This window comes from Aphelocoma coerulescens, chromosome 1, assembly GCF_041296385.1.
Source record: "Aphelocoma coerulescens isolate FSJ_1873_10779 chromosome 1, UR_Acoe_1.0, whole genome shotgun sequence".
In the NCBI taxonomy this organism is placed as follows: Eukaryota; Metazoa; Chordata; class Aves; order Passeriformes; family Corvidae; genus Aphelocoma; species Aphelocoma coerulescens.
In genome coordinates this window covers 80,491,668-80,511,086 of record NC_091013.1, presented here as the reverse complement: position 1 = coordinate 80,511,086, position 19,419 = coordinate 80,491,668, and the positions used below count along the sequence as shown (strand labels likewise).

The 19,419-nt window shown below is 36.6% G+C and overlaps 1 protein-coding gene across 1 annotated transcript in view; it reads right to left on the bottom strand.

Moving 5' to 3' along the window:
* Window positions 1–824: 824 nt before the first annotated feature.
* TRPC6 (transient receptor potential cation channel subfamily C member 6) overlaps window positions 825–19,419 on the bottom strand; it is an 81,222-nt gene continuing 62,627 nt past the window's right edge. Inside the window, exons 6-12 of the mRNA XM_069014959.1 lie at window positions 17,912–18,139; window positions 16,258–16,522; window positions 15,237–15,432; window positions 13,727–13,930; window positions 6,961–7,044; window positions 4,428–4,503; window positions 825–3,629 (exon numbers count right to left, since the gene is read on the bottom strand). Of these exons, the coding sequence (XP_068871060.1) occupies window positions 3,478–3,629; window positions 4,428–4,503; window positions 6,961–7,044; window positions 13,727–13,930; window positions 15,237–15,432; window positions 16,258–16,522; window positions 17,912–18,139 (1,205 nt within the window). The 3' untranslated portion in view covers window positions 825–3,477. The remainder of the gene's footprint in view (window positions 3,630–4,427; window positions 4,504–6,960; window positions 7,045–13,726; window positions 13,931–15,236; window positions 15,433–16,257; window positions 16,523–17,911; window positions 18,140–19,419) is intronic.

Here is a 19,419-nt window from a genome sequence, read left to right as displayed (position 1 = left end):
GCTCACTTCTGTCAAGCTGGGACTTCTCACACTTCAATAAAAATGTTGCTAACAGCTACAGTGGCTTCTTCAGAGTAACAGGAGAAAAATGGTCACTTCTACTATATAAGACATCTGGGATACTTGTCTACCTTAAGATGACACAAAATCATGCCTTTGACCATTTCTATCCACTAAATACAAAGAAAGACTAGACAAGCTCAGTTGCATAAGTCTTCATGGGCTGTCATCTAAAATCAGATGAATCTGGAGATCCCACTTCTAAACCCACTAGCATTCATTGGCTTGGCCTGTCCGTGCTCTAAATTATGGTGTGATGCAGCAGATTTTTACCTGGAATGTCAGAATTTTCACTTGAAACCCTGTAGCTCTTGACTCAAGATCTGTCCCTGTAAATCTTGAGTACCTTAAGCTTGTATTGCACAATCGGCCTCTAATAAAATTTGTATTCCTCCATGATGTATAAAGCTTTCCCCAATACTTAGACATAATTCTGCTTAATCCAGAACAGTGTGAGAAAACTTTGGACAAACTATCGATATGGGGATTTTCTTACTTAATTTTCTTCTCTTCATAAGCCCTTCTATATCTCTTTGTGAAATACTTTTGGGTGAACAGAAAGGAGATTCTCTAAGGGATGATAAAATCTACTCACCGTATTTCATACTTCAAGTTTAAGAAATACTCAGGGGAAAAATAATATATGGAGGCAATGCTTCATAGTAGGTCTGGTTTAGATGTGGAAGCTGCTGATACAGACACTGTGAATTGCTGAGCTCAAGTAATTAACAAGATTTAAAGAAACAATTAAGTAGGTAGCAAGACTATCTTGTTATCCTAATAAAGAACAAAAACATCTGGAAATACTTCCTCATCACATTATGTTATTGTTTTATTAGAAACCAAAAGCAGAACTATGTAAGATGAAAATTATCTGTTACTTCCTGCAGATGTTCTGAAATATCTAGCATCAAACAGTCACAGGAGACAAAATACTTGGCCTTGAGTCCAGTTAAGTATGAAAGGACCCTTGTTTCCTCTTTGAAATGTTTTTTTGTATTAGTGTTAGCAAATGAAAATTTTTTACCATATCAGTCTTCCAAGCAAGAGCAGCCGAATGTTCGCAGTGAAATACCAAAATGTTCATACAAAGGATCACAAAGGCATTTTTAGTCTGGTACATTTAATTTTTTTAAATCAGAATAATATATTTGGTATTGTGCTCATTTTAAATACTACATTGCTTGTCACACTACATTTGGCAATAGACCCTCTTCAAATATATTTAACAAATTGTTCCATGAGTAATAACTACATATAAAATATCTTCAATGGTTAAAAAATCCATATGTATTTTCTTCATGAAATACAATATATACATTACGATCTTATAGTTTTAAGGTACATCAAATTTTGGGCTTAAACAAATTCACAGTGTACATTTTACCTCTGTAATAAAAATCTTCCCTTTAAAAGTGCCTGGATCTCAAACTGTGTATATGTATTTCCTTTCACTGGGTTTATGGAGAGTGAAGGTTTACCATCAATGAGCACTACAGCAGATCCACACTGTGTATCACAATGACTAAAAATTAAGACTTCTGATTACTGAAAGTGAACATTGACTGTCCCTGTTACCTCAGATTCTGACCAACAGATTTTCTGAAGAGCTTCTCACAGATGGAAGATGTGCTTCATGCAGCATGGTCTCTAACACAGACATTCAGTGGAGCTGAACTAACTGCCCACTGTTTCAGAAAACCAAAATTCTCAGGTGGAACTCCAATTCAGAGGCCAGTCCTGGCCAAGGGAGATGGCCAGGAACTATCCAGGAGCCAAAAGGCAGTGAAGTTACTGTCACACTGCCTTCCAGCCTGAGGTCACACCAGTTGCCTGTGCTCTACCACCTTTGAATCCTCACATTCCTTCTTCTCCCTCAGAGGGAGAAGCCTTAAAAGTTTCTAAACCCTGAGTTCATTACACCTGAGGCCCACAGGACACACATTGTCCCCCACACTCTATTTGTTGCTGCACTTCCGTGCCAAGAACTTCCCCCACAGCATGACAAACACTCATGGGGCAGGCTGACCTCAGTCCCTCACCTCCACCTGTCTCAAAGTGATTTCAAAACCCATTCTAATATATGGGTTTTTTTCCCTGAAAATACACAGTGATTCCACCAACAATTTTTTAAAAAGAACTACCAATAAATCCAGCTGGAAACTAATCTAAACCCATTAAAAATAATCTCCAGCCTAAAAAGGAGAGGCAAAAACATTCTAATACATTCCACAGTAAATAAGTTTCACAAAGCTAATTTAAAGCAGTTACTGACAAGCCTTTTTTAAGTCTTAATACAATTCTTTTACAGGTGTGTTCTACACCTTGATACCATGTTATCATTTTTCACAGCCCTTTCACTAATCTCAAAAAAAGCTTAAAGAGGACATGGGATGCAAGATGAGATTTCATGATTTTTTGGAACAAGATGCTTTTGTTTGCTACCAATAGGTCTGAAGAAAATTTAATTATTTAAACAGGTTTAACTGTTTAAATGGGAAACATGGTCCTCCATGCATGACATTCCCAGAATTCTAGAAGAGGTTTGCAACTAACATTTTAGTATCTTGCACCTCAAATAAAAATGTTACATTCAAACCCCTATACCCTGCAGTTTGGGAGGTTCAGTTCAAGCTGAACGTAAAAGCTGGAGAACTTGGGAATTCTGAAACAGATTGGAACATCAATGGTTAACTATTTTGGATTAAAGAAGGTTTTCTTCCAGCCTCAGCAATAGCTTTTTGATGAACTTGGTGAAAAGTATTTATTTCTTAATGCATAAACTCCCATTGGAACCTAGGTATCTCTCAGGATAGTCCAGTGGTGACAGGGATCAGTAGGGAAAAGTACAACACAGTGCTCTGAGTGTCCTGATATCTACCTCTACGTGGAAATGTTCATAAATTATTTTAATATCTTAGACATTTTTAAGAAAGGCAGTTAGCTTTTTTGGGTTTTTTTGCTAGTTGAGGATGCTTGAAAAATTAAATAGCTTTTGAGATATATATATATAAGCCTGGAATTTTTCTCTTTTGCTTCAATAAAATATATGTAAAAATGCTTAAAAAACAAAATTTGCAAAAAATAAACAGTTAACATAGGAAAAGTTTAGATCTATGCTTTTAATCTTTAATGACTGGGCTTATCAAGATTCCACTGGAGTTCTAAAAGGGTAAACTGAATATTTAAATTATCTCAGATCAACTATTCTTCAGCAGGTAAAGAATAAATATTTTTACTGAAGTGGTATCTCCTCCCTGCTGTAGACCTAGAGGATTTGCCACTGTGTTTTTTTCTATAAAGAATTGGAATGATTTAATTTCTGAATCTTTTGTAGAAATGTGAGCTAGACTTGAAAACAGAAATATGGCTTTAAGTGAATTTTTAACATTCTGTTGCATCTCTTAAACATTTTGGTTATCTCTTGCTTTCTTCTTCCTTAGAGTCAATTGACAGTTTTTCCCCAAGTTTCCTTATAAGTTCTGCCAGATCTTCAGAATTCTGAGATTTTTCCTCAAGGAGTTCATACCGGAGACTCGAGATGTCCTGTTTAATTTCCTTCAGTTCACCTGCAACAGATTTTAAAAGATCACAATATTAAGAAACAAAAGAAAAAAACACCATATCCAAATATCTTACAATTATCATGGTTTTTTTCTGTATTTCTTTGTTGAAAAGTAAATATTCTGCTGCCTGTTGGTGAATCATAGGGTGAATCTGTGTTGGAAGGGACCCACAATGATCACCGAGTCCAACTCTTAAGTGAATGGCCCACACAGGGGTTAAATCCACAATCTTGATGTTATTTGCACCATGCTCTGACCAGCTGAGCTAACCTCCATGGAATGGTGTCTTGGGGATAGGAATATGAAGATGCAGTTCATGAAAAATCAAACAAATCCGAAGACAAAAGTGTGAGAGACCACATGAATTCACAAAACTCACATGATCTATTTAATGGAAGCTGCTGTTCTGCTGCAAGAGAGATCACAGAATCATAGAGTCCCAGAATCATTTAGGATGGAAAAGACCTCTAAGATCCCTGAATCCAATAATCAATCCAGCACTGCTCAGGCCACCAGATCCTTAAGGAACTAGGTGATCTTTAAGGGCCCTTCCAAAGCAAACTATCCTGTGATTCTATTATTACTAGATGTAGCAGCACATTTTAAAGCTTGTCAGATCAGTGATAGTAGGGACAGAAGAGACAGAAATCCCATTCCCTCTTCAATCTCATGTTAATTTTACATCTTACACTTGTAAACACGTCAAGGGGATTAAGTATTTTGCAAACATTTTTTTCAAGTGGCATAGGTAACCACTTTAGTTTGTTTTGATTCTGTGATGAAATTCATCAACATACTCACCTTCATTGACTTCATCACTTTCCTTATCTATCTGAGCTTTCAACACGTATCTTTTAATAAGACGCTTCATTATTTTCTGCAGAGAAGAAAGAAAGAAAGTTTTCTTAGTTGGAGTAGTATTGTTATGGTATTTCAAAGTAAGAGCTCTTGTCCTGGTTTCAGCTGGGACAGAGTTCATTTTCCTCTTAGTAGCTGGTACATTGTGAGTTTTGTGTTTTGTATGAGAATAGTGTTGATAACACACTGGTGTTTTAATTGTTGCCATGCAGCGATTACGCAAAGTCAAGGACTTTTCAGTACCTCATGCTCTGCCACTGAGCAGGTGCACAGGAATCTGGGCTAGAGGAATATTTCATACCATAGACCATCCTGTTCAAGATTCAAACTGGGGGAGGCTTGGCCTTGAAGGCTGATCACTGCTCCTCTATCTCTCCTTTTCATTACTACTACTACTACTACTACTACTACTACTACTACTACTACTACTGCTACTACTACTACTATTATTATAATTATTATTACTGTTATTATTGTATTTTGCTTTATTTAAATTAGTGAAGTATTCTTAGCTCACAAGTTTTACCTTTTATGATTCTCCTCCTCATCCCATACAGCTGGAAGGGGCAGTGTGGGGAGAGTGAGTAAGCAAATGTGTGGTACTTAGTTGACAGCTGGGATTAAATTATGACACCTCTGTTACGTTCTGTTGCATTCACATATTTCAGTGTAGGACTTGACAGGAATAGACAGGTTCAAGTAATTGAATATATAAACCTCTGCTTTCATTTAGCGTAGGTATTTAACCTTCATGATTCTTCACACACACACACACACACAAACACACACATATATACATGAAAGTTACAAAATTAAAGACAATCTTATGAATGTTCTAATTAACAAGGCTTAACCTACTACTGGAGTATGCAAGAATGCTTAATACAGTTGCAGCTTTGATCTCCAAGAAGATGAAGCCATCTGGCCTCTATTACGACCTGAAGATGATAATGACTCTGCTGATTGCTAAACCCTTTTGTTGCCATTTTATTTGAACCTATTTTGAAATATTGGCTAAGTTACGTTTTCCCAGCATTGGGCTTAGAGAAAACAGGACCCAAAATTCTAAGTCATTTAAGTATCTCAGCTGGGATTCATCTAACCAAAGACAGATACTTTTTAATGTAAATATACATATCTGTCACGTTTACTTCATTCTGTGGATAAAAAGAGCAAACCTGAGAGCACAGTTCATCTGAAACAACTAAAATTGATCAAATAGATCATACCATTAGAATGACCAACCTCTTTGCTAATAATAAGGGGAACCTATGCCAGCAAATTTATTGTATATTTTACTTTTCCAGGAAAAAATAAATTCTGCCCCTGATTCTTCCATTAGTTCAAACTACTTCAAAAAGAACAAGGTACCCAAGTACATTTTAGGATGCGTATTTCTGCCTTTGGGTTTAATGTCTTCATAGGATGTAGTTCATGACAACATGATACTTTTTTTTTTCCATTTTAAGATATAAAACATACATAGATTTATGTGCCTGCTTTGTCTCCACAATAATAGATCTGACCAGAGCTAGCTGTGAGGTGAGTCATCCCAGATTAGTGGTCCCAGGCCATCACTACAGTCACGCATGCAAGGTCAGCAGCTGTACTGTTTATTATACTAATTCAAAAATGTTTCAAATACAAAGTCACACATGTTTGTGGGGTAGATTTTTAATGCTAATATCTATCCCTGCATCATAATGAAAGTGGTTGTGAAAAAGTCACGGAATTTTTGGAACTGACTTGTGTAGACACTGCATAACTTAAGAAAGGAGCAAAGCTAGCCTGATCAAGGGAAAATCTTTTTTCTGTCTTGTGGTCAATAAAGTACACTTGTTTTCTCTACCCTTTTTCATTCAGATTGTCTTTTTATATTGTCCAGACAGCTCTTGCTTCTTCCTTTCCACCTACTCTGTAATATTACAAGAAGGAAAGCAGCAGTCTCTGGACCAGAATAACTGAGATTTATGTGGACTGTGCTGGGTCTCTCTGTACTTAACTGCACAAAGGCTCATTGCAGTTGTTTAGGAGGCAAAGGAAAAAGAGACTGCATTGATAGGATAAAGGCTGACAGATACTTGCAGCGCTTGAGGCATTTGTATCTAGAGGTGTGCCACAATAAGCTGATCTGCTTCAGCAGATGGAATGGGAAGATTTGGGGTTTATTTTTGGTTTTCTCAATTCACATTGTGCAGTTGAAGACTCAGCCTGTCTCTAAAATTAAAAACACTTTTCTAAAGCACATTAAAATATTGCACTATAAAGGTACCATTTAAGAAACTAAGAGGAGAGAAAAACATCCTCAGATTGTACTGCAAATACCCAAACCACTTCATTTATTTCTGATATATACAAGGTCTGTGGATTTATTCTTGACTCGTGTTGTTCAGTATCAGTTCAAAACTGTCCTCATGCCATCGGTCTGCTGATTCAAATGCTTCTTGATTTTATTTAAAAATACACTGGTTTTTACCTGGTATTGTCTTGGAGGATTGTTTAAACTGTTTAAGTGGATTTCATCTGAGCTTCTTATACTTGACTGCTTCCTTTGACCAAGCTGAAATGGAAAAAATATTTATAGTACAAAATAAATAAAAGATCAATAAGTATATCTCATGTATCTGTCCTATGACAGAACATTAACTGTTAAGAGAATTTTGGGAAATGTTAAATTATTGTGGTAAAGTCCTCATACCTCTACATAATTTCATCATATGAGTTGAAAAAACCATTTCAGACTGTGATGCCAGAAGGTGAGAACTAGGAGGGTTCCTCCCTTTACTCTGCCTCTCACCAGCTCCTAACATTCCCAAGGGACCAGAGCAGAACAGCCACATCCCAGTGGGCTCCTCTGGTGCACAGGAGGGGGAATCCATGTCAGGAGAAATGCAGCAGTAGTGCAGCTTTGTAGGAAAGTCAGGGCAGGGTGTGAGAGAAGCCAGTGAAAGAAGGGTGGTAGCATTATCCCTTTCTTTCCTTTCATGGCACTTGCCTGTAACTAATGTGACCTCTACTACCACAAAATACACAAGAAGTTTGCTTCTCCCCTCACTTGCACTAAGAGTTGAATGCAATAAGTTAAGCAGCTTGTTCCAGGGACCACGAGATTATGAGGTGCCATTTCTGCTTTGCATCTTCTTCACTACACATGCTGAAAGGACATCCCTGATGAAACATCGAGGATGCAATTTGCAGGCTTCATTACTGATTTACATCTTTGAGAAAACCTAAGCCATCACAAAATGGTGAACTGGGACTCAAGTTGAATGACTGGCCTGCAATAAGAGTGAACAGCAACTGTAAAAACAAATAGTATTACTTCAGATACAGAGCGGGGCCAGTTTAACTAGCAGTGCAAGAAATATAAATCATGATGGATCTGGATGAGGAATAAGTGGGACTGCCACTAAAAAGCTCCCTGAAATTATACATGGTCTAACAAAATTTTTACATTTTCAAAGGATGGGACTATCAGTGCAGTGTCTCAAATCCTGTGGGATCGTGTTGTACTTCCAGTGAACTTCTCTATGTTGTGTCCTAATATATCAAGCATCTACTGATAAGAAGACTGGGGCCCTTTGAAGCCTGTTAAGTACTCTGTGGGATATGCTGGGATATAATTTGTTGGGGATGCAAATAGGCAGATGCTTATATTCGATGCTTATGCACCTGTACACTGGGAATAATTTAAATACTTTTAGATTTTGTTTAGCATTCCATAGAATCACAGAATGATTTGTGTTGGAAGGGACATTTAAAAACATGCATTCCAATGCCTCTGCCATTGGCAGGGACACCTTCTATTAGATCAGGCTTGTATTTTGATACAAAAATTGATTACATCTATTGGTAAAATATATTCACTAGCAATTAATATAAAGTGTTCACTGAATTTGGGAATTTTTTTAGTTCTTTAGAAAGATTCAAAAATCTATTTGCACATACTTTAAAAAAGCCTTATCTATTCTGACTATGTTTACTTGACTAAGCAAAATAGTGATAAAAGATAAATAGCGTATAAATATAAAATAATTAATATTTCTGTCTTACATATTAATCTACACACGGATGGAAATTAACGATGTATCAAAAGGGCAAATTCCTATTTTTTCGTGCTTGAATAAAGCAACTTTAAATATTCTGAATATATATTAGAAAACAATCTTATCAAAATGTTTTAATTTAAACTAGGTATCTGATTTATAATAAAAAATAATGGCTAGCAAATTCACACAATCACTATGTAATCACTATGTTTTTGAGGACTTTATAACTAATAATACTTTCTTGGGCCTCACATTTAACACTGGGTTAAAAGAGGAAAACAATCTTCCTGCTATTTCAGCTCCTGGATTTCCCATGTACCATTTTTGGAAAAAATACAGTAGAATAAGAGGAAGGTCATGCTTCCTCTGCAGCAACAGAGGGAAGTTGCCTTGGGTAAAGCTGCTCTAGGCTGTGAACTTGGGCTCCAGCTGTGTGGCTGGTATCCCAGCACTTCTGGATCTGCAGCTGTGATGCCATCCATGATCCTGTTACTTACCAGCTTATACACAATCTACAAATTAATTTATTTTCCTTAGGTATTTTTTAGTATTTACTATGTATTTTATTATATATTTTAAAAGCAATTTTTCATGCTGGTTACCAGTTTCAAATTTATTCTACATTGGTTCACCTCAAAAGTTAATCCATTGCTTAATTACAATTTGATTTTCACTTGAAAAAACAAAATTGGTAATATGTAGCGAGATGAGTTAAGACACAGCAAACTTGTAAAACCAGGCTCAGTGTAACACCTTTATCTTAACCTTCACCCTTCAGCACATTTTTAAAGAGAATAATGTACTTTTAATTAGCTACAGAGTGGATCTTGAAAGTTGGCTGGTAAACCAGGAGTCTGTAACTTCATTAAATCGTCTTGTACCAGCAGCAGGACACAAGCTCCATTGTAAATTGCTGAATGACCACGAGGTGGCAGAGATTGCCAAGATTTCATTGTAACATCTAATAACATTTTAAAACTCTCTTTAAGCTCTCTTTAAACTCAACTTCCTGCCTACGTCTTTTTTCTTTTTCCAAAATTAGTACTAGAGTACACTCAGCCTGTCACACTGATGACTAACCTAGAACTCGTATTTTTAAATTAACATTTATTGAACATGAGCTACCAGAGGGGAAATGATATAAATTAAATAAAACAATGATATAAATCCCAACAAAAAAAAACTTCTCCTAGAGTACTGTGTGAAATATAAAATGCAGGATATGTGTATCACTGCTCTTTGAAAACACCTTCATCTTTAAACTTCCCTCTCATATCGTCATTCTCTAGTATTACTTAAAACTCAATGCAATCAGAATAGTAATGTAATTATTGTAGCTGTTTTGTTTAGCTCTTTATTAATGTCTTAAATCAGAACCTGCTGTCAACTTGCAATTCCAAAAAACTGTACGTTTTTGGATCAGAAGGGAGGGTTCCCAGAAAATGACTCAGTTTGTGCTCCTATAACCAGACATCATTTGTGCAAATTTCAGAAACACTGTTTTAAACTATGAGAGTTAAAACTAACTTTTTTTTGTTGTTGTTTGAGTGGGGACTTAAAGCTACTTCAATAGATAGTTGTCCCTTACTTCTTTTCTGAAAGGCCATGTTTTAAGGACAAAATTTAAATATATCATCTGTCACTGCGGATTTTTAGCTCAGGAAGATGAGCAAGTTCTGTGACACCTGAACAATAAACTTTCTCAATCCCAAGGCAATTTTTAAATATAGAATAAAAGTCAAAGTAGGGGTTTTTTTAAACTCTCCTTCTTCATTTATTTCTCTCTTTTATTGGTTTGAGTTTCTCACTCAATGTTTAAAATGCCAATTCTAGCTTGCAACAGGAAATCTATGGATTTTATTCAACAGCCTGAAAGAAAACATCTTCACAGTCTTTAGTATTGTATTTAGATATGTCTCAGGAATTTAATTTCTGGTGTACTACACTTTGAACACAGTTATGTAAATTACTTGCTGTTTAGCACTGACAGCATCTGGCTTTGTTTTCTGCCAACAATAATCAGGGCAGAGCTGGATCTAGGAGCAGAATTTCCCTCATTCCCAGCCTAGCTCTTGTCTTTACACTCACTCTGAAGCTGCTGCTGCTTTTGCACTGAGAAGATGCAGGCTGTGCAGCAGAACACCCCACAGGCTGGGTGTGAATCAGTAACCTCAAGCGTGCCTTACATTACTGGGCACTGCAATGCAATGTCTTCCATCAGTAAACTTTTACTGTCCTCCCAGGTAGGACTTGCATCAGAACCACCTTCTATCTTCCTAGGCACAGTGTGGCAACTGGAATGGTCTGGGGACAAGAGCTTGCAGCAACCCTAACTGCAACGAAAGCTACTTCAGTAGGGGCAAGCCCTTCCTGAATTGGCCTCAATACCCAGATAAGCTACCCACATTTTACTAGCACAAACACAGCCATCAAGCCTTGGGTCTGGTCTTGCCAAATCTTTCCTTATCTTTGCACAGCTCATTTTATTAATAGTAGCTCCCTGCACAGGTAGCTTCTTGTTCAGCAGTCGCACCAGCACCAACTTGCTCAGCATTAAATGAATTAAAAGTCAAAATCCCAAAAGCCTGAGAGTGCCTTTGAGAAGATGCCATAACAGCCTCAACAATAATGAATCATCAACAGTGGATCAAAAAGTAACACAAAACCAATTTAGCTACTTCTTGGAAGTGCACAGGGAGGCAACATCTCATAGATTCAGATAAAGTCAGCTCCACAGCATGTCTCAGTCCAAAAGGTAAGTAAAAATGTAATCATCTGCCAATATCTGCTGCAAAATGCGACTCAGACGCTTTATGTTTTTCAACATAAAAGCTTTTTCTTTTTAAATTTGATTAGTAGTTTTATAGCTGCTTTGGCTGGGGAGTAAGCATATTTCATTTAGGATTAGTTACACTACAATCTGCAGTGAGTGTAAAGCATTAATATTTGAAGACTTAAAATTAATTCAGGGCTAGGAAAAAATCTGATAAACAGTGTTTGCATCCTTCCAGCTCTCTTTCAGAGGGACTGCTGTAAAAGCTAACAAACCTGTTACTGTTTTATAAAGAACTGGTAATTATTACACTTTGCACCTTTCTAGAAACATGAATTTCTAGGTTTGAATGGAATGATAAAAATACATCTTCTTTCCTTAGGCTGTATAAATGGGACTTTTAAGAGTACCTGTTTTATGGGAACATAAATTTAATGCTAAAAAGTCTTTAAAACAGGCTTGTAACCTACTTACGTGCTTTGCAAATCCACAAATTAGGTGAATTATAGAAAGAACCATTGGTTGTTTTCCACCATCACTCAATTTTAAGTTTATATGCATCTCCTTGAATGTGCAATATTTCAGTGATGACTTTATCACTCACAAAGGTTTTAAAATCAAGTTGCATCAAGAAGCTTGATGAAAAGTTTTGCAAATGTCAGTAATTAAAAGCCTGAGAAAATGCATTATCATTTCTGTCAGGTCTTAAATACATTAGGATTAGATTTCCCAAATAAAATGAAGTGAGATCTGTGAAACACCAGAAAAATTACTGATAATAGAGATGAGACATTTGAACTTAATAACGATTTTGACTTTGGTGACAGTGTTTGTAATACCTATGTTTGTTTTCATAAACTGCTATAAACTTAACCAGAGGCACAGGGTTTTCCCCCAAAACTCCATTTCTTCCTTCTAGAATTGCGAGCATTTTTTCCTTTTGTACTCTTCAGCTGATAAGTGTGAAAAATGTGCTGGTAACATTCGAGACAGAAAACTGACAGACGCTTGTAAATTCTTTACTGGTCCCCAGTCTAATGACTAATGGCTCTTGACTACAGACTCAAGAACTCCTAAACTTGAGCAGGCCTCTGCTCTGACCACAGCCCATTTTAGCAAAGATCCTTCCACATTTAAATTTCCACAGAAAATTTTTTTCTGCCACCATGACAAATCCTAACTTTCTTTTTTTGGTGTGTGTATGTTAGCATATGCTCACCTTTCTACTCATTGCATCTGATCAGCTGCCTTGCATGACTCTTCTTCCCTAACATGTCACAATAGGGCTAGAATAGTGCCAGTCTTTACATTTACAATACCACCAAACATTCCATGTTCTTCTAAAGCAGTTGATTTGATTTATACCAAGACAGTGCAGGAAAAAATACACTGACTACAAACCCTTTAAGCATGTCCAGTGAATCAACTCAACTCTAGTGCTTTTTACTGTAGCTGTGCAAGTAAAACAGGTAACAAAATATTTCACAATAAAAGCAAGGTGCATTTTCAGTGGAAGCAGAGACAGGCTACCAAGGCGGAACTTAGAAACTGCCCAGGCATAGGAGAGTGGCAAAACTCTCCTTAAGCTGACATTTGCAAGGGCAGTAAGAACTCGACTGCTACAACAGCAATGTAAGGCAGACAAGGAAAATGAGGGCCTACTGCTCAGTGGGGAAAGGTATTTAAATGACAGTGGATGAAGGTAAGAATGAGGGACTTGATGTCTTTTTTGCCTCAGGCTTCATCACAGTCTCTCAGGCCTCTGTGCTTAGCGAATGAATTCGAGGAGACAGGGAGAACTTGGCCCAGGCAAATCCAGAGTGCTACATCCACAGGTAGCTACATCTGAGAGAGCAGATCAACCCCTTGCAAATATGCTATAATCTCTGAAAGACCATGGATATTGGGAGAGGTCCCCAAAGGCTGGAGAAAGGCAAATGTCAGACCCATCTTCAAAAAAGGTCAAAACTATGATATGAACAACGCTGGGCCACTCAACCTCCCTTCAGTAACTGGCAAAATAATGGAATGAAAAATGAAACCTCTTGGAGCACATGCAAGAACAGATGGTGTCTGGAAAAAGCATGTATGCGTTTCCAAAAAGTAAAATCTGTCCGGCCATCTAGACGGCATTCTGAAATGAAATGACTTGCAGATTAGAGAAGAGCAGGAGATGTCTTTGGACCTGAACATAAGCAGGGATATTTACACTCTGCTCTGTTCTGTTCTGTTCTGTTCTATTCTATTCTATTCTATTCTATTCTATTCTATTCTATTCTATTCTCCCACATTAGTGACTGACTTCAGTATGAATGAAATATGTTGGAAATTAATGGGTAAAGCAGGGCAACGATAAAATTGAAGTTAAAATTGGCTTTATCTTCTAAAATTAGCAGTCAGTATACACAAGATAAAATTACCTTGTTCATCTCTGCATCTTCCTGAAAGCTTTTCTTTTGGCACAAAAATGGTTTAGAAATACATTTTTTGATTTTGATTAGGAGATACAGCAAAGATTTTGGGCTTGGCACTAGGTTGAAGGGCACTGGAAGAGTTCTCCCTTCTTCAAAGTAGGAAAACCAAAGTTTAGCCCTTGCAAATTTCCATTCTACATCAGCATCATCCTGTAAAACAGAAACACAGCTGTTAATACAGTTAATACCACTTTGACTGTTGAAGATGCTCTAGCTAAACATTATGTGTGTTTCGAGTGTAACTGGCTGAAGTTACTCTCAAACAGATCAAGATCTACAAAATAAAAATTTCAATTAATGGAACAGTTCTTCTTAATCCATTTAAAATAATGCAATTGCAGAAGGACAGAATGGATTTAATTTAAACATTGTTTATTCCAGAGAGAGTGCTAATAGTCTGCAATACAGGATCATAATGACAGACTCCATTAACAGTCTATAGACTTTGTTAATACGAAGTTAAAAAAGTTAGGTGATTCTTACCTAATTCCTTCCACTTGCTGGAATATATGATTAAACCCGATATACTATTATCCCCATGGTTTATGTTTACCATTTATGATCACCAAACCACTCCATTCCTCCCTGTAAAGTTTAAGAGGGTTTTCCGCAGAAAAGACTGACATCAGTTCAAGGTCACGACTCAATACTGCTGTACCTGTTTTTAGAAGCTCTTTTGTCCAATCACTGTATTCTTAATGCTCCAAACCTGATAGGTTTGCTCTGTGGCCTCCTGAGTCAGAAGAGTGTGAACCTCCCTAGACAATGCGTTGCTCCTGCTCAAGCGGGACAACACTAGAGCCCCCAACCAGAGCCCAGAACTGGGTACCAGAGTGGATTCAAACCTGAGTCTGCTGCTTTGGCAAGGGCATCCCCTGGGGAAGTCTGAGATGGCCTAGCTCCTGGAGATTTGCTTACTTTCTCTAAACAGTGGTAATGATTTAGCCCTCTGTTTTACATGGAATGCAAAAGTTCATTATGATTTTCAGTAGCCCTGCTGATTACTTTGCTAAGTGAAGTTTTGTTCACTGCAGAGGTCTAGAGCATAATTTGTTTCAATGAAAGAATACAGCATGTTGGAGACTTGCTTGCAAGGTCGAGGCATAAGGAAGAGAACATCCTCGCAGCAAGAAGGACACTTCTCAAGTAATTACAAATGAGGAAAATGAAGGATTCACAAAGTCGCACCGTGACTCTTCAGGACACACAACACAGTTCAGCAGTAGTTTCTTATTCCAGTCTGGTTCTTACTACTGCAAGCACATGCAGCTAAGTAATTGCCAGGTATTTTATAATAAAAATGAACAGTGGAACTAACATTTTCTTCTAATATATTCCAAAAGCCTATGTGGTACTTGTCTTAAATCAAATGTCACCAAGATAATTTTCCAGGAGCTTTAGACAATTAGTTGTAACAGTAAATAGGGTGATATTTCATTATAAATGGACTTTTTACCTCAATTTCCTGGAATGAACTGTTGATCATTGCGATAAGCATGTTCAGTAAGACGATGACCATGGTAACATTATAGACTCCATAAAGAACATAACCAATATTTTCAATAAATTTGTGTTTATAATTGATCACAACTGATTTAACTTCTGAGAGTCCAAATATAGCCCAGAACAATGTTTTGAAACTTTCTTCAACACTAAAAGGAGAAATTGGAGAAATGCATGTTATTGAAGGAAAGCTGTATATTCTTATTGTAGCAATTGCCAGTTATCATTTTTATACAGTGCACAAATTTTTCCATTATCATAATGTTGACCTCCACCTCAGTGTATAAAAGCAGACTGTCTAATTTCATGGGTACAGGCTGTTTCATAACACAAGATTCCTAATGCTTAGGACTGACAATAAAACCATCTGATTCATATTAGATGGTTTTAGGAATGATATATCCATCGTCAAAAGAATATTACAACGAATTGCTTGTTAACTACTTTCATCTACATGCTACAAGCTTGCTGTTAATGTGGAAGTAAAAGAAAAAAAATAACCTGTAAATACCGTATTTAAATTGCACCACTAGTTCACTTAATATGAATTATTTCACCACTAATATAATAAATATTATGAAACTATGAAGAAGACAAGATATCTGATGGCAAATCATCAATTTTCAAAAAAATGAGTCTTACGGACCATAGTCTTCCAGTTGAGTATTTACTATTCCACAATTCCAGGGTAAAGCCAGAGTGTGGGAATAATGATATATTTTTTTTCAGGTTAGTTCATTTAAATACATGTATTTCTCTTAACCAGTTTATAAATATACATAAACATAAGTCCAAACCTCTGAGGTACTTTTTCCTATCTATCGCTATCTGTTGGAAGACATATTTTCTCTCGGTTAGATAAAGAGATCTCAGTTCCCCACATCCAAAAATACAGTAGCATTGCAAAGAACATTTAGGATTTTATTGAGTTATTGTTAAGAAACAAAAGTTACAGTTTAATCAGTTGTACTTACGTTGTGAACGCTTCATTCTGTTTTGCCCCCAGATAGTAGGAATAGAGATTGAACATGCCTATCATGAAAGCCACAAACACCATGATAAATATCACCATAAACTTGAAGATGTCTTTCACGGTTCTCCCAAGTGATATCTGCAGTGGTCCAAAGCTTTCATTAGCTGGTAAGATGTAGGCTATCCGTGAGAAACTTAACACCACTGCAATTGCATATAGCCCTTCAGAAATTATCTGAGGATCAGACGGATCCCAGTTTATTCTGGCTGAAAACAAAAGATGAGAATTCCTGTCAGTATTTCAGTAGAACAGGTAATCATCTATGGGAGGTCTTTTTGGACCACCTGCTGCCTGTGCTCCAATGTAGCCCAGGATACATTAGTTCTTCGCTGCACATGCCCATTGCTGGCTCATGTTCAACCTGGTATCCATCAAGTTATGTTTGCTACCCTATGAAAAAAACTGGCATTAAATATTCCCTATTAATATTATCCATACACAGATGCTCTCTAAGCAGACTTCAGTGTACATGCATACATAAAAAAATGCCTTAACTAATTGCTTTTAGGACTTACGTGAAATTTGTAACTTTCCAGTAAAATTTATAAGACTACAATTTAATGTGTTTCAGAATATAGACACTTTAATTGTTCTGCTTTTCTGTAGTCTGGATAATGCAAAAATGCAAACATATCAGAAATAGTATCTGAAGCACAGAATAGAGATAGAAACTGATGTAATTCAGTATCTAGAGAAAATAATTAATAATGGTAAGAAAGATGTGGTGGTGTTCAGTGAACACAAGCCAACAGTGCTTCATTTTTTCTCATGTGGGCAAAATAGCTTCTAGAGTTTCCCAAATATGCCAAGCAAGTTTAACATTTTAATCTCTTACTAGTAAAGAGTAAGACAAATGTTAAGAGAAAAGAGATTGAGAAATATTAAAGAAATAGAGTCTCTGAGCAAATAATATATAAAAGATATATTGGCTTTGCTGGCAAAGCAGGTTTAAGAACTTCTTGCATCTTATTTTTTAGTTCTGTCCCTATGTTACAGTACATTCCATTCACAGTTGCACCACCACAGACAGATTTGCAGGACAGTATTGTGTAATTGAACAGATTAAAATGATCTAGAAAAGGGGTGGGTGACAGTGAGTTATTGTGATATTAGATAATTTCAGTGCCTGCTGTCTAGAACAGTCTACAAAAAGATGTATAAGCACAGCCAGGGGATCTATGATCAAATACTAGAGTCACAGAATGACACAGTATGCCGAGTTGAAAGGGACTCATGAGGATCATCAAGTCCAACTTCTGGCCCTGCACAGCACCATCCCCAAGAGTCACAACCATGTGCCTGAGAGCATTGTCCAAACACTTCTTGATCTCAGACAGGCTGGTGCTGTGACCACTTCCCTGGGGAGTCTGTGCCCAGCTGGTGATGCTGTGCCTGATGCACCCCAGGACGCGCTTGGTCCTCCTGGTTGCCAGGGCACTGCTGACTCATGTTCAACTTGTCATAGGGATAAGAAAGAGAAGGAGTGGGAATTTCTTCAGTACTACATTGTGAAACTACGGTATTGGGACCTATTAAAAGAAAATCAGTTTGTGTTGGCCCAAGACGTAAATCTTAGTCATGTGCAATCAACTCACCCAAGGTGTAGTATTTTATGTTGGGCTCCAGTGTTGGACTTGTCAGATCTTTCATATTTGCATCAACGATGTTCTGGGCTCTGGATGCATGCCAAAATGCCATAAACCTTGCTATGAATGATGCTGCAAAAATTGCTAACATACCAAAATCAAGCATATTCCATAACTCAAACAGGTATTCCTTTGGACCTTGAGACCAAATTTCTTTACATTCAGACCATATCATGCCTGTATACGACAGAACAGAGAAAACAGTGTGTTTTTTATTCTTCGTGCTTGTTTTATATTTTTATTTTATACAGGACATGCTCTTGGTTGCAGTCAAAATCAAAAGAATTTTGACCAGTGGGAGTTCGAACACAAAACTAAATTCTTGGACCTGTAAATTCATATAAATTCCAAGACTACTTTCTCATCTGAGTAATAATAACAATCTTTCAGACTGCTTTTTCCTGTAAAACTACAAAAGCTTTTCAAGAGAGGAATGGGATTTGATTATTACTATCTGTTACAGACACAGAAAGAGATAGAAGAGCAGAAATGATCTGGCATGATCATATAATGGTGGGAAAGCTAAAGCAGAGCTCACAATTTCTTGTTTGCATTACCCTGGGTACAGTTTCTCTTACTGAAATTGAAAATATATGTGACAAATGAGCATGAAAGTAAGAGTCAGACCTAATGCTTCTTCAATAGGACAAAGGTATCTGTTTGAGTCCTAACTATTGTCCCTTTGTAATAAAAGTACAGTATCAGCTTATGACAACTTTTTGTATTGTCAAAATCCTTTTTTTTTGAGATAAAAATTATATGACTATGAAGTACATTTCTAGGATTCTAAAGACAGTTAATAACTGAACAGAATAATGTCACTAATTTTTACACTTGTCAAGTTGAAGGCACTTTTCATCATTTTCAGATAAGGACAATAATAATGTCAATTACAGTAGCTAAATTCAGTGTCACATCTGTATGCATTAATCAATTTTTCATAAACTGTCTTATGCATGACACTGATATAAAAATAGATTAAATTAGCAAACTAGAACTTCAAACTGAGAAATCATTATTTACTTCTTTATTACCAGATGAAAATATTGATATTTATAGACTTTGGAAATCTAAGTGCCATATTATTCCTAAAAAACACAATTATAGCAATTTATAAACAGCTTTACAATTAAATACATACATTTATGATCTCACACTGGGATCACAAAAGCAAAGTATTTTAAATATAGAAGCTATTGAATGGATAACTTGAATTAAACTCTCACATATTACTGACTTAACTAGCAACCAGATCCCAGATCCTTAAAATATATGGGCATCTAAATCCTACTGAAATAAAAGGGAGTAGACTTGTAAATAAGAATCTGACAGCTAAAATATTTTGGAAGGTCTGTGCTCAGGTTCTAATGCTGAGTAGTCCTACATCACTAAGTTGGATGGGTCAGCTCAAAGTACTACTCATAGCACTCATTTCATTCCCGTGTTGAGATGGAAAA